Source organism: Phaenicophaeus curvirostris, chromosome 8 (assembly GCF_032191515.1).
Source record: "Phaenicophaeus curvirostris isolate KB17595 chromosome 8, BPBGC_Pcur_1.0, whole genome shotgun sequence".
Classification (NCBI taxonomy): domain Eukaryota; kingdom Metazoa; phylum Chordata; class Aves; order Cuculiformes; family Cuculidae; genus Phaenicophaeus; species Phaenicophaeus curvirostris.
Window position 1 is genome coordinate 22,455,130 of NC_091399.1, and position 15,540 is coordinate 22,470,669.

At 42.1% G+C, this 15,540-nt stretch overlaps 1 protein-coding gene across 5 annotated transcripts in view; it reads left to right on the forward strand.

The window, feature by feature from the left end:
• Positions 1 to 14,961, forward strand: part of KYAT3 (kynurenine aminotransferase 3) — a 237,203-nt gene extending 222,242 nt beyond the window's left edge. For 4 of the 5 annotated variants that reach the window (XM_069862827.1, XM_069862829.1, XM_069862828.1 and 1 more), the window contains 12 exons: positions 302 to 360; positions 1,521 to 1,665; positions 3,284 to 3,433; positions 4,936 to 5,022; positions 6,191 to 6,313; positions 6,404 to 6,524; positions 10,208 to 10,284; positions 11,156 to 11,245; positions 12,199 to 12,385; positions 13,192 to 13,265; positions 13,698 to 13,784; positions 14,215 to 14,961. In XM_069862827.1, the coding sequence (XP_069718928.1) occupies positions 302 to 360; positions 1,521 to 1,665; positions 3,284 to 3,433; positions 4,936 to 5,022; positions 6,191 to 6,313; positions 6,404 to 6,524; positions 10,208 to 10,284; positions 11,156 to 11,245; positions 12,199 to 12,385; positions 13,192 to 13,265; positions 13,698 to 13,784; positions 14,215 to 14,277 (1,263 nt within the window). In that variant the 3' untranslated portion in view covers positions 14,278 to 14,961. The remainder of the gene's footprint in view (positions 1 to 301; positions 361 to 1,520; positions 1,666 to 3,283; positions 3,434 to 4,935; positions 5,023 to 6,190; positions 6,314 to 6,403; positions 6,525 to 10,207; positions 10,285 to 11,155; positions 11,246 to 12,198; positions 12,386 to 13,191; positions 13,266 to 13,697; positions 13,785 to 14,214) is intronic. The other variant, XM_069862832.1, reaches the window with a different exon arrangement.
• The last annotated feature ends 579 nt before the right edge of the window (positions 14,962 to 15,540 follow it).

A 15,540-nucleotide genomic window follows, 5' to 3' on the forward strand; every position in this document is an offset into this window, starting at 1 on the left:
TCTTTTAAAGCTGTTGAGCTAAATTATGCCCCTGCTCCATCCTTGCTGAAAGTTCAGTGGCTTTAGATAACGATGAATGAGAACGTAGGGCATTTTTGTGTATTTTCTTGCTAGTCTGAATGCAAGCTATTATAGGAACTTTAATGAAAGAACATGTCTGTAATTCTGTGTAACTACTGAATTCAGCTGGCAGTGGTGTATTAGAGAAAGCATGAAGGAGGGTTTGTCATCCAGAGTCCAACAATATAGTACTTTGTCTGTCTTAACAAAACCCTTCTGTCTGTATATTTTGATCTTTCAGACAATGGCCTTCAGACACAAAAACACGAGACGAATTGAAGGCCTTGATAGCAACGTGTGGTGAGTAAAAGGAAAATATCTCTGAATCTCAGAAAATACCTTTGACTGACTTTTTTTTTTTTTCACAAATTGATAATTAGTGCCAATAAGAAGGCACTTTCTCTCTCTGCTGAAATATATTTGGCACCTGCTTAGAAGTGGTGAATTGAGTTCTGCTAAAGATATGAATTAATTCTTATTTTCGAGCTTTAAATATTAGGCTTGGGCTTCTCTTAATCTCATAAATCACATAAAACAAGGGCAACTCTTGGGCATGGGAGTATAGCTGACTTTCAAATGTAAATGTTAATTTTGTTGAGTAATGTGTTCTAATTACACTTGGTTTGTGTTTACCAAATGAGTTGGATTTCTTTTTAAAGTCATTACACTTGTCTTTATATTGAAAGCATCACTGGCAAATATGGGGTTTTGTGAGCAGGTGAAAACACTAATTTGGGCTTACATTAGCTGCATATAATATGTGTGTGTATGTATGCAGAAGGCGTTTGGATCATCCAGCCTCAAACTCGTTTTTAAACAGTTTATATTAGTTTTTGACAAAACTGTGATGCAACGTGGCATTACTCGGTTGCTTGTTGTAGAGTTTTTTTTTTTAATTTTGTTAATATTCAGGTACTGAGAAAGGGTCAAATGTAAAACTTGCCAGTGAAGGGAGGAAAAAAGCCTTCATCAGGAATCCTAGCACTGATCCACTGGCAGGCTACCAGGAACAGTTAATGAACAGCCTGAAACACTTGGTTGTCTGAAACTACCAAAAATAAATGCATAGCGGTCTGAGGTGACTGGATAGTTTGACCGACACCTTCACTTGACAGAATCTAGCCTTTAAATCATTAAGTGTCCATGTTGTAATTAAGTCTACCTCATTTTGCAAAGAGGGTAGCGTTCCATTTCTGCCACTCCCTGAGCTGCTGTGTGTTCCTGTGTGTGCACACCTGAGCACAGTTCCTCTGGAAGAATAGTGGAATCAGAAAATCAACCTTTTGTTGAGTTCCCTCTGACTTACCACTGTCCCAGACCCAGCTGTCCTTCACTCTCAATCCCATTTCCACGACTGTCAATGTGGCGAAGTGAAGTGCTTTTTTTTGCCTTTTGATGCTAATGAAGGAGAAGATAATTTTATCTGGCATGTTACGTTTAAGATGTTTTTTTCCCTTTAGGGTTGAATTTACAAAGGTGGCAGCAGATCCCTCGATAGTTAATCTTGGCCAAGGCCTCCCTGATATATCCCCTCCCAGCTACGTTAAAGAGGAGCTGGCAAAGGCGGCAGCAGCTGACAGGCTGAACCAGTACACACGAGGCTTTGTAAGTACTGTGGAACTCGAGGACCAGCTCAGTGGAGAACATACCACAGGCAGAACACTGACTTTGCTTTGAATTGGTTTTAACTATCACAAATTAAGTTGATCTACTGGCCTCCTCTGTTCCTAACGAACATCCTCAGCGTGGGCTTCTTTAAGGCAGAATCTTTCAGCAAGAGCAAAATGGTGGGGTACACCTGGGATAGATTAAACAGTCAATTCACAGTTTAAGGAGTGTAAATTATACATTTAGCTGTGGTTTTGGCCAGTGCAAACATGAATCAGGTAGGATAATGGTAGAATGAGAGAGAAATGTATGGTACCACTTGAGGCAGCACCTCTAGGATCAAGAGATTCACCCATAGCGTTTAGATTTTTAGTGAGGATTAGGAGGTGATGAAAGGAGTAAGTTTTTTGTCCTAGGAGATAGTCACTACCTGTTCTCTAAGTTGGTTTGTGGAGTTTGCCTTGAGCTAGGTGTGCGTGTGGGGCACTGGTCATTGTCTGAGGCAGGATATTCGAGTGGGCTACTACCATTGTAGTGTGGCTACTGCCTTTTTTGGTTTCTCTGGCTTTTATTTTGTGGTAAAGCTAAACCATGTTGCCTAACGGAAAATTCGGTATCAGGGTTGCTACAAGACCCTCAGGAGTCTATCTAATATTTTTCTAGATGACCATGTTACGCAAGTGATAGAAAAACATCATCTAGGCGAGGGGACCAGCACTTGTGTTGGCAGTTGTGGCATCGCTGTGGCGCAGCATTCCCGTGCGGCTGACGTGCTTGTGGCAAGAAATGGTTGTCGTTTGAATCAGCAATGACTTGTGAGCCTTGATTTGTGGTGGTGTTCTTGTTTACAGGAGGGTTTATGCCTTGTGTGCAGAGGTACAGCGTGCAACAGTTTAGAGGAGGATTTTTATTACATAGGTGCATTTTCTCGTGGTGCCATTTTCTATTTCTACCAAGTACTCAAAAAGAAAAAAATACTTTCACAGCAGGAAAGCTGTATTCTCCTGAGTAACAGAATTGTAGCTTCTAGTTTCCTTGTTGTATATGACCGTTACATGCTTGCTTTTTTGTTCGTGGTGCATTTTGTGAAGAGTTTGTTAACTGCCGTGTCCCTGTAGGGGACACAAATGGTGAAGGGTGCTCTGAGATCTGAGAGGTGAATCAGCATTTGGATCACAAGTGCTGTTTATCAGCAGTATATCAACAGAATTAAGATATTGCCCTTGCATCAAATAATTTTTAGTTGAAACATAAAGAAAGTAACGGCAGGAGCTTAAGATGGAGGGACGGGCAGGTGGGAGAGACCCTACAGGGTGTAGGGGTGACTTGGTGCTAGATTATTCCCTTCTCTTCTTCTATAAGATAGAAATTAAAATGCATCAGATATACAAACAGAATTTCCTCGTAGGTTCAAATAAATTGAAAGCACTTTTCTTCCCTAATTGCAAAACCTTTAAACCACGCTGCTTGTTACCAGCCATTAGCGCTGAGGGTTGCTTTTGTGTTTTTCTATTGCAAAATGTGTTACTTTGATAGGTGTGGGCCTACCCCCAAACACAGGCTTTGTACCTTCTCAGGAACACTCCAATCTTTTGCATTTGTTTGCTTTAAACAGGGGCACCCGTCGCTGGTGAAAGCCTTGTCCCAGGTGTACGAGAGAGTTTGTGGAAGGAAGATCGATCCTCTCACAGATATCCTGGTGACCGTGGGAGCTTACGGATCTCTCTTTAGTACAATACAGGCGCTGATTGATGAGGGAGACGAGGTAGGTTTTTATTTGAAATATTCACGTGCACTCACCAAAATGAGAATTTGCCTGGTGTGTATTTGTCCGCTTATCAATGTAAGTTAACGCTGGGGCTTCCTTCTGATCTCCATTAATTGGAGTGATCAGGAGGCTGTCCTGTGGATGTCTTCCTGTTGTTCACCAATTTACAAACCCGTTTCTTTCACTCCTGTGGTACTTGTAGCAGTTTCTTTATCACTCTCACTGTTAGGTGACACAATACACAGCAGTTTCTTGTTTGAGGAAGCTTGTGGGCTGTTATCCGTAACAGAAGACAGACGGTGGTACTGGCTGTTACAGGTGTCTGAATTACCTTTGTGTATCAAGTTCTGTTTTGGACTGTTTCATGGTAGCAGAAAAGCAGAAAAGTCCTTTACAGAGAGGATTATTAATTTATTGTACTAGCTGGGGTGATTCATCCCTTCACTACTGATGTCTGCCTTTCTGACAGTGATATTAAAAGTCATTTTGAGGGAGACTTATTTGTATCTGTAGTCAACAAGAACTTCTGTGTTGTCATGCATTTTGCTTCCAATGTTTTGGTTTCATTCGTGTAATGTATTCTCATCTGTATCTTTTCTTCCATTTCTGTCATGCTGATGCTCACTTCTCTTTCTTTAATAGCAGTTCTCTGTGCTTAGCCTTTGGGTTTTTTTTTTTGTTTTCCTGTTATCTAGACTCTGCCCAGTTTTCCTTGAATTTGTCCTCTTTTTTCCTACCTGAAAATTTGAGGACTTGTAAGCCATTTAGCCTGGAGAAAAGGAGACTGAGGGGAGCCCTCATCACTGTCTACAACTCCCTGCAAGGAGGTTGTGGTGAGGTTGGTGTTTCTTCTCCCAAGTATCAAGTGATAGGACGAGAGGAGATGGCCTCAAGTTACACCAGGGCAGGTTCAGATTAAACATCAGGAAAAATTTCTTTACCAAAAGGGCTCTCAGGCCCCAGCAGAGGCTGCCCAGGGAGGTGGTGGAGTCCCTGTCCCTGCAGGGGTTTAAAAGACAGGCAGATGAGGTGCTTGGGGACCTGCTTTTGTGGTGGACAGGAGTGGTTGGGCTCGATGATCTCGAAGGTCTTTTCCAACCAAATGTTTCTATGATCCTAGAACTTGGAAATCCTGGAATTTCATGGACAGAATAAGGATGGCTGTGCCGTGGTTCAGCACTTTGCTCTTGCTATCTCCCATCTTTGCATCTTTGCCTTGCGCTTTCAAATCTTTGTGCAGGACCCAAACTTTCCTAATGTTGTATCTCAGTGGTTGTTAGTGTAACTGTAGCAAAACAGCCTGTGTGCATCGTCAGAAATAAGTTCTGCTGATCATGTTTAGACTGGGGGCATTGTTCCATGATGTTCTAAAGGAGGAATGTTCTGCTGTGTTAGATCAGGATGGAGTGCCAGAAACATGGTCAAGTTATACCACCAAAGTAAATCACGGTAACGTGCATAATAAAGTCTGTTTAAGATGCTGATTTTTGTAATTTCAGGTAATAATAATTGAGCCATTTTATGACTGCTATGAACCGATGGTAAGGATGGCGGGTGCCAAGCCTGTTTTTATCCCACTCAGATATGTGAGTAGCTTTTTAAAGATTATCTGTCATATAAAGTTTCTCATCCACGCTTAGTACAGTCTGAACACCTTCTGGATCATGCTTTTCATCACATCCAACTACATAAAACTGAGACAGACAGTGCGGGTCTGAGGCAATAATATCCAAAGCAGATAGAATATTTTAATAGGTGGGTTTTTTTATTAGAAAAGGTGGGACAATGTTTCTTATTTACTTTAATTTATACGTTCTAAAAGACGAAAATTCCTTTTTTGGATGTCATCAGCATGTTTTCAGTGTAAATAAGGGAAGGAGGATCATATTTCAGTGCAATTTCTGTATCTGCTGGTTTTCCAGAGATCTGGGTTTTGATCCCTTCAGCAACTCCTACAGTGACGGATTAGAAGCTCTTGTCCAAAACCTGCTTTCTAAATAAGGAGAGACTTTGCTATGCCTACTGGAATTACTGCTTCCTTTATTAGTAAAGAGGAGTAAACCTCCAGGACTGCAGTGGGAATAGATGGGGCTGTTCCTCTGGGTCCCCTTCTAGGGACATTTGGAATGACTGGGTTCCTCCAAGTATTTCTGTCTCACACCTTTGTTTTTGGCCTGGCCCTCTCCCAGTACTGCGTAGGTGTCAAGGTGAGACCATGCTCTATGTTCTCTGCAGCACTTGGTCCATGCTTCTCTTGGCTTTGTGTAATCCCACAGCAACTCCAGAGCCTCGTTGGTGCAGGTTTTTAACTGTTTGACCATTTACATGTGAACAAGGAGGAGGAAAAGACCTTGAGTCTCTCCAGTGGTGATCAATCTTTCCAGCCAAGCCTGCACACACTTGTTCTAGGGTCTGGGAAGGCCATAATTTCTCCTGGCATGTGGCTGAGCTTCCTGCATTACATACTGTTGTAGTCAGCATGTGTGTAACCAGATCCTGGAAACCAGTTCCTGGGGAGGCTTTAAGACAGATGGTGGCCAGGAAAGGACAGCCACTGTCATCATAATTTACCTTGCTCTTAGCCTTCCTGCCTGTTCCCAGGGGTACCTTCTCCCAGGATGGCAGGAGAGATTGGATAGGGTGTGAAATATGGTTATGAAAGTGTCTGAGCATGGGAAGTTGGGCATCTGTTTAGGCTGTAATGTGTGATCAAGTGATACATAAATTTATTGGGGTTTTATGGTTCTTTTTTAGAAAAATAATGGAAACTCTGCATCTAGTGCTGACTGGGTCTTAGATCCTGCTGAACTTGCAAATAAATTTAATTCCAAAACAAAAGCGATTATTCTGAACACCCCCCACAACCCTATAGGCAAGGTAAGAGTCCTGCTTTAGCTCTACTGCAGTTTTGGAGTGTGCATTAAGTACTGTGATTAATGCATTATCCCTAACTTTCTTGTACCCCAGGTGTTTACCAGAGAGGAGCTTCAGGTAATAGCCGATCTCTGTATTAAACACGATACCCTGTGCATCAGCGATGAGGTGTATGAATGGCTGGTGTATAAAGGAAATAAACACATTAAAATAGGTACTGATTTCTTTTTATTATTTTTGTATGGCATCTTAGAAGTGGTTGTGGAGTGATCTCGGAGATCATAGTTGCTGGCGGGAGCTTAGACTGCAAGCTTTGGCTATTATACAATGTTTAGGCTGTTTTCCCTGCTCTGGAAAATAGTTTAAGGAATAATTTCCAAACAGCATCTCCAAAACCTCTGAAGTGACTTCAGAGCAGATATCCATAGAAACCAGTGGCTCTGATGCTCATAAATCAGTTGTGATCACCTGAATATCCCATCCTTGCTCAGTTACTTTGGCCATGACATGTATAACTGCTCTTTGTGCATTAGTCTGTGCTTTGCTGAGGAGCTAATAGAATGTGCAGGGATTAAATCTTCCTTCTCAAGTAGAGATAACCAATGGGGGAATGCATGGTGAGAAACACAATCATTTTTGTTTCATTACTTATGGGAAGAAAAAAATATAGTACAAAGGTTAGTGCGGAGATTGTGCATGAGCACAGTGCTCCCCAAAGTGCAGACACAGTGTTAAATAACGGGCACTGAAGTCAAAGTTGCTGCTGCACAGGCAGTGTGAAAGCACGCTGAAGTCTTCAGCCTAGCAGGACATAGAACCACTGCAAGAATGAACCAGAAAATGGATGTGATGTAATGTCCCTGTCCCTCGTGTTTTACTTTTTGATCTCAGTTTTGCTGAAATTAGAGGAATCGCTTCCTCTGCCTCATAACAAGTGAATCCAGTGCAGGTTACTGAACTCCTTCCTCAGTTCCATAATGCTACAGCTAAACATTTATGTGAAAAAATCTAGTGTCATGGTCTTGGTTTGGATGTGATAATGTATTTTAGTTGGCTAAAGTCCAAAACTTCCGTACAGATGTTTTGTTTCTGATGGCAGCACCTTGCATGAACTATCTATTATGATTTACCTATTACTATAAAGAAGGCACATTTCGTTCGGATGCAATGGAGACATCTAGTTGAGATTAAACAATGAAATAAAGAGTCACAAATATAACTTAGACATGAAAAGGCTTAGCTTTTTTTTCCCCTGGTTTTACCGCTGGTTGAATGCTGAATCAGTTTGCTGCTCTGCTTCAGTTCCATATATGAGGAATGGCAATAAAATTCCTCCTTTGTAAAAACTGAATCTTACAAATAGTGAGAAGGAAATTATATCTAAATGACCTTGCAGTACTTATTATTTCAGCTACGCAGTTGCTGGTCGTACAGCAGTACAGTGATGGCACTGCCCACGCGTAGGCTATCAGTCTCATTTCCAAGTGGCCTCGTTTCCTAGCTGCAGTGGTGCCTCGATAGCGATACCTCCTCAAATACCTTCCAACATAGACAAAGGGGAGTGTTTTGGGCACATTCTTGTGATAGCAGCCCGAGTCGGTGCACCCTGACATGTCACCACAGGAACTGCTCGTGTGTGTCTTATCACGTCCCAGTTGTAAAGTACAATGAGCCAAACTAAAGCTTTTGCGATGAGCTTAGCAGGTGGTTGGTACGAAGAGCCGTCCTCAGAACCAGCCTCTCTGGTGGGTGGTGTAAGGTGATCAATCCGCTTCCTTCTGCAATGGCAAGGGCTGAACACTCGTGCTGTCAGTCACCTTTTGTCTTAGTGGGGAATTCTTCAGACACAGTGACTCTTGTTGTTTGGTAGTGTTGTCATTTCAGTGCTCCAAACCCAAACGCTTCCCGTTGAACAAAAGACATTCTGTAGTTTAGCATAGCATGTAAAAATACCATGTAATGATCATGCAAGTTAAAGCCTGGACAGTTAATTAGCCAGGTCAGGTACGTATTTTCTAACAGATCCCATGATCTTGTCTTCAACTTTAGTGTTAAAGTGTCCATAAAGCTTCCAGCTAACGCTGTAAACAAGAACATCATTTCAGGGAAAGAAACAAGATCTGCTCTTTTTTAACTTAAGTTTTTTAGATTTTTTTCTTGTGTTATATTTTGTAGACTTAAAAAAAGTGTTATTTCACTATGTAAAAACTCTTGTTTCCGTATTAACCTCTACACATTCCATGAAACGTAGTGGCACTTTTTTGTGAGAGGTGCAAAATGGATGTTGCATTAATTTACAGGGTGCAGTGGTGGTTCCTTAGTACAATTTAACAGAGGCTGCTAGCAACAGATCATAAAATTAGTACAGTCTGTCATGTGCTGTCACTGAAGCTCTGCTCTGCAGCGTACAGCACTTCATCGTGTTTCTCGTTCTTATCTGACTTCCATGCAACCGTGATCCTCCTCTCCATCATGATCAAGGTTGCACTGGCAGATTGAGAGTTTGCATCTCTCAACAGAGGATTCTGAACGAGCCTCTGCGCTTTGTTAGTTCTTGTTAATCAGACTCTGTTATGGTGTCACAGAATGAAGTTGCCATATGGTACAGAGGAATTTCCCTCTCTATTTAAAACTTGCTGCTCGTAAAAGCAGTGGAGCTGCTTCTTCCCCTGTGCCCTTTTGCTGCTGCTGTTGTTTAAATGCTGTTACATTCCATGTCCAAGGCTGAATTCCACGACCATACGGCAGAACAGTCTCAGCAGAGGGCATAGCTTTGGAATTCAATTCTCGTTGCACTCTGAGAGCTAGTTTTGTTGCCTTTAGAAGGTGATCTATGTGCTTGACCTAGCTAGCTCGCAGATGCATTTGCTCAAACCACCTTTTTACTTCTGAGGTCACAGAGCAATTGAGTGAATGCAGGTGGGCGAAGAGGAACATGAGTTTCTTTCCTGGCATTTTGTTTGTTTTTTTGGCCAGTGTGCTCAAAAAAATACAACGTATGTTTTGAAACAAGTGCAGAGACTGTGTCTAATGCAGATTAACTGCAAAAACTTTCATATGAAATTCTGTGGGTCTATGTGGAAAAATCTTTGGTTTCCCCAGAGGGGATTTAGCAGTTGACACCTTCATTGGTTCTAACGCACAAACAAAGTGGGTCTGGGTATTGTTGAGCACTGTGATCGCAGTTGTGGTGTGACCTTGTCTAACTTTGTGTTCTCGGGCTGGATTGTGTCCCGATTTATCTGTTTCTGTGGAAAATGAATTAGAGTAGAGTCCAAATAGAGCTCTCCTGAAGCAGTGTACAGAAAAAGTGTTCAGACTACAGGAAGAGACCTTTGCTTTGTCCTCTACGTGGAAAGGAATCAAAAGGTTTTGGTGCCCTGCCATATAAAACCACAGAGTCAGAGAGAGGCCTCCATGTGCCCCTTAGTCCTTGCCGACATCCTCAGCTGTTGGTCAGTCCCAGACCTGTTCGACTTATAGAACAAAACATAATTTATTCACTCACTCTGATGGGTTTTTTTTTATTTTTGTGGTGTTTGGTTCCAGGTTAGAAGTCTTAGTGATTCTTTTCTTTTTCTGCTTTCTGAGGCAGTGACCCTGGACCATATTAGTAATGATGCTGGGGAGAACTGACATGTAGTTTTCACAAACTGTGCTCTCATTTTATGCCTCTTCCTCCTCCTTTTGTTAATCCTTACCTTTTTTTCATGCCGAAAAAGCCTTGGCCCACATATCCTTTCTAAATTGTTACAATTGCTGTAATTTTAGAGTATTCTTACTGCTTGCTAAATACGCTGCAGCGATGCATCAGCGCACAGCTCTGAACCAGGGGCAGCGCAGGTTTTCTAACTTTGTTAGTGCACCTATACCCAATTAATTTTATTTTATATACAGCTATGTTGCCAGGTATGTGGGAAAGAACAATAACGATAGGAAGTGCTGGAAAAACATATAGTGTAACTGGCTGGAAGGTAAGAAGAATCACTATAAAAGAGTTTGGTTATTTAAATAACAGAATGCATTTAGTACAATAAAAAATGTCTGTTTTTTATGACCTGCCTCTTGAAAGCTGCTGACAAATCTCCCTGTCGCCAAAACATGAAGACAGCATTCAGTTGGAGCAGTTACCTGTCTCGAACACCCATGTTTTAATTCTGCTGTTACTTCTCAATTAATAAGCTCTTGTGAGAAATCAATACAAAAAAGCCACAATGTGATTTGTTCAAAACCAGTCAAGGCTCTTGGAGACAACATGGATATTTTCATATTTCACCTTTCCAGTTCTGTGGTGATATTTTCAGGTTGTGACAATGGTTTTGGAATGGCTTATATTTCTGTAAAATAGTTAATGATAGTATTTTGCTTGTCTTTAAAATACACACCAGAAAGTAAACGCAAATATTTAACCATTTGGCAACTGAATTCTTTCTTCTTTGCCACCTGTGTTCAAACTGCACTATGACAGGCATGGTAGCAGTGAGCTTTTGGTTTATGCTCAAATCACCTTTGACACAGGAGCTTATGAGATGGGAAGATTCTAAACCAATTAGGAATAACATTCCTAGTAAATGATCATTTTTATTTCTAACCCTTGTACAAAGAATAGTTTGCTTGGTATCCTATGAGGGATGAATGAAACTATAACTTGTCTCAAATCCAGCAGTTTAAGGGCATAATTCAGCAAACTTTGTATAAAAGTGCTCTTTTCTGAATTCTTTATCACAACAAATTCACTGCCAGTTCTTAAAATAGAAAAAACATGAGACTGGCTAATTTTAATTCTTTTGTCATTTAGTGGCATCACTGCTGTAAGTGTAACGTACATGTGCTTTCTTCCCTTAGCTCGGCTGGTCCATTGGACCCCAGAACCTGATTAAGCATTTGCAAGTTGTTCACCAGAACACACTGTACACGTGTGCCACGCCTCTGCAGGTGGGTACAGGTGGGGCCGGTGGGTCCTTTCTTTCAGCTGCAAACTTTCTTCTTGCGTAAAACACCACAATATTGGCAGTTTCCTAGCAAATCAAAGCATAGAATCATCAAATGGTTTGGGTTGGAAGGGACCTCAAAGCCCATCCAATTTGAATCCTCCTGCCATGGGCAGGGACACCTCCCATGGGATCAGGGGCTCCAAGCCCCATCCAGCCTGGCCTTGAACCCCTCCAGGGATGGGGCAGCCACCCCTGCTCTGGGCAGCCTGGGCCAGGGCCTCCCCACCTTCATCTTCCTAATGCCTAATCTAAATCTTCCCCCTTGCAATTTAAAGCCATTCCCCCTCATCCCATCACCTCACACCCTTGTAAGAAGTCCCTCCCCAGCTTTCCTGGAGCCTCTTTCAGCACTGGAAGCTGCTCTAGGGTCTCCCCTGAGCCTTCTCTCCTCCAGGCTGAACAACCCCTACTCCCTCAGCCTGTCCTCACAGCAGAGGAGCTCCAGCCCTCGGATCACCTCCGTGGCCTCCCCTGGACCCGCTCCAACAGCTCCATATTCTCCTTACATTGGGGATTCCAGAACTGGATGCAAAAGAAGTTGTTGCAATAAGACCTGGTTTTACTGAGCACTGTCTCTGCCTAGTTCCTAGTATTCTGTATGTTATTATCAGAAGTGTAAACTTGGCTTCAATTCAGATATCAAACCCTGGTGCCAAGGACTGCGATTGCTGTATGTGATCAGTGCCTGGCAGACCATCGGGTGCTTCGGGTGTTGCCACAGCACAAAGCAACAACGCGCTGCACACGTGGAGGTAGCTTGTGTGATTTTTATGCGCTGATTCACTTAATAAATGCAAGAATCGGCAAAAAATCCATGTGATTTCAGGAGGAAGTGTGTCGGTCTGAGTTCACTTGAGTGTCCATGCGTACTTTGAACGCTGGTTGTATTTCCAGGAGGCTTTGGCACAAGCACTTTGGACAGACTATAAGCGCATGGATGACCCAGAATGCTATTTTTACTCGCTGTCTCGAGAGCTGGAAAGCAAGCGTGATCGGATGGCTCAGGTGCTTCAAGAAGCTGGACTAAAGCCTGTCGTTCCAGGCGGAGGATACTTTATGATTGTTGATGTTTCTGCATTAAGTTAGTATTAAGTTTATTAAAAAGGGTGTTGAAAGCAAATAATATAATTAATCTGCACATGCAGCTTTCATTTTGAGCTATATTCTCATTTTATGCTTGCGTGAAGTTGTCAGAAGTACAAACTGGGACTGAAGTTTTCTGTTTGACCTTTGCCTGGGACGTGGATTTTGTAAGCTTCAGCAAAGCCTTTGTTTGTGATCCTAACTACTGTCCCCTTTTGCAAAGCTTTGGCAAGGGCTTGGGGAGGATAAAAGGAGGTGGATAAAAAATTCTATTTTCAAAAGGCCTGCGGTGACAAAGAAGTTTGAGACACAAGCACAAGGCTTAATACCTTGAGTTCCTAACACTGGTATTTTCCCCTTTCTGTTATTTTGTTTACATCTACTAATCTGAAGTCATAGCCTGAGGGCTCTTCGAGGCATTCTGCTTTCTGAATGCTGTAGAACCTACCAAAGTTCACAAAGCCTGTGGGAAATTCAGGGAATTTTGGAGGAAGGGAACTTTGGAGGAAGAATTCCCAGAGGGGAACATCTTCCAGTTACATGTTTTTCACTGACTTGTGCGAATGGCTTTTGTCATTCACACAGAAATGTTTAAACGCAGCTGGCCCTGGCAGTGCTGCTGTGAAAGTGTTAGACACCCTGGCTTCACAGATGAGAAAGCTGCAGTGGCAGTGATTAGTGCTGGCCATGCAATACACGCCTACATCTTTATTCTTAACTGTTATAAAGTTCTGTTAATGAATGCCTTCCCAATGGAGCCTAGGAAATCTTACAGCATGTGGTTCAAATTTGATTTCTTTTTAGACGTGGATCTCTCTGGTGTAGACGATAAACAACCTTATGACTATAAATTTGTCAAATGGATGATAGCATCTAAGGTAAGGTGTCCGGATCAAACTCTAGTTTCAGAAACGCTTTGCTGTCGAAAACAGGATCAGTGCAACTGTATTCATTAAATAATGTAGTAGAGATATCCCATTCCAAATACTATTTGGTGTTTATAGTAGCTGCTGGTAATGATGTGGCTAAAATATTGCTAAATATGCTGAGGGTGGGGTTGTGTTACGTCCCAGCACTTCTCTTTCAACATGCTTAACCGCTAGTTGTACAAAAGTCTTTGAATTGTTTTGCCTAAGAAAAGTAATTTGAATTTAGTTAAGCCTGGCTAGTGCATAGACCCAAACTGTCTTTCCCTCACACGTTGGGAGAAGGAGTTCTAGAAATAAAATAGTAAAATCATTGTGCTTAAAGTGGATTTTCTTTATGCATACATAAGATAAGCAAACGTTATTTCTGCTTTGTTTTTTCAGAAGCTGTCAGCAATTCCTCTTTCGGCGTTCTGCGGCCCTGAGACAAAAAGGCAGTTTGAAAAATATATACGGTTTTGCTTCATTAAGGTAAATTTGTGGCCTGGGAAGGCTTAAGGCTCTTAAAAATCAATGCAGTACAGAAGTCTGCAAGAGACTGACTGTTGCATTTTGCCCAGAATCCCCTGAGCTGGGTGGTTTTACGAACAGAAAGTTAGCTCGGTGTAAAATTCAGCACAAAGAAGCTTAAGCTGTCTTTTTGCTAAGCAATAATAATTTGTATCGCTTGTCTTTCTTTGGTTTTATTTCTCTGTGTTATTTTTCATTTAATTATAATTTATTATAGTTCAGTTATTGAACTGTTTGTGTCTGAACCCATGAGGTTTCTCACTTTTACCCTTCCAGTCCTCTTCCCCCCCATCCTGCTCGGGGAGGGAGTGAGCAGCTGTGTGGCACTCGGGACTGGGATTCAACCACAACACCCGTACTTGCAGTAATTGTGATATTCCTTGTTTTGCAGAAAGACAGCACGCTAGATGCAGCTGAAGCGATCTTGAAGAACTGGAATAAACAGGCAGCCTGATTTTTTGTATTAATTCTTCCATCTGGTGTAATTACCTAATAGTGGGGGGTTTTATTGCGAATTTAAAAACAAATTACTTAATACAGTACAGAATGAATATGACATTGTAAATAACTTTGTGCTGCCACCTGCTGAGGAGTTAAAACTGTTAGTTACAGAGATGTGTGTGATGCTACTCAGAGGTTATTTTCAGTCTTTTCAAAACTATTCACTTCTCGTCCTAAAAAATAGATCTATGGGATTCACTTTTACTGAAAAGCAAAAATGTGTAGGACTCTGTCAAATAAACAGGTGATGTCGGTATGTTAAAGCTTAAAGTGGGAGGTGTTTTTGGTGTGAGATGGTACAGGAACAACAGGTGAGACTTAAAAATGATGGTTTGTGAAACCAGCAGCCTGTGGTGGAGGAAAATTAAGATACATCTTTCAGCTGCTGTGGCTTTTTATTGTTTCCTTCATTTGATCCTTCAAGGTGTTTGACTGGCATCCGCTATTTAGAAAAAAAATGGGTTTTGGCTGAATCAACCCATTACAAAGGACCTTTAGAAGTACAAGTAAGGACTAGTGACTTCTTTTCATTGATGTGCTGTTTGTTGTGTTGGCAAAAGCGTCTGAATATCCTATTGCATTCTTGTTGAAATAATGCCAGTGATATTCGCAATGTAAGAACTGCAATTTAATGACACTTTTTTATCACTGATGGTAGCGAGCGTGAGATGCTTTGGGTGAAATTTTAAGAAACTCCAGAATGACCGGTTAAGGTTTAAAATAGGATTATCGTTGTAATGACAGTGATGGGAAAGAAGAGAGAGAGCTGGGGACAGCAAGGTGAGCTTTCTGTGCGTTATTGAAGTCATCTGTTGTTGACGGAGGCTGTTAATAGCGGGATTCCCCTCTGCCACGTCAACCACTTTTTTCTGTGCTGCGTGTGGACAAAGGGCTTGAAGGATTGCTGGGGGCAGGGAATAACAAGATGCTGAGATATGGTGTGTCATAGGTGATTGAGAGCAGCCCTGCGGAGAAGGACTCGGGGTGCTGGTGGATGAGAAGCTTGACATGAGCCAGCAACGTGCGCTCACAGCCCAGAAACCAACCATGACCTGGGCTGTATCCAGAGCAGAGGGACCAGCAGGGAGGGAGGGGATTGTCACCCTCTGCTCTGCTCTGAGAGAGCCACTTGGAGCCTGTGATCAGTGCTGGAGTCCTCAGCACAGGGAGGACATGGAGCTGTTGGAGCGAGCCCAGAGGAGAGCTGGGGGTGTTT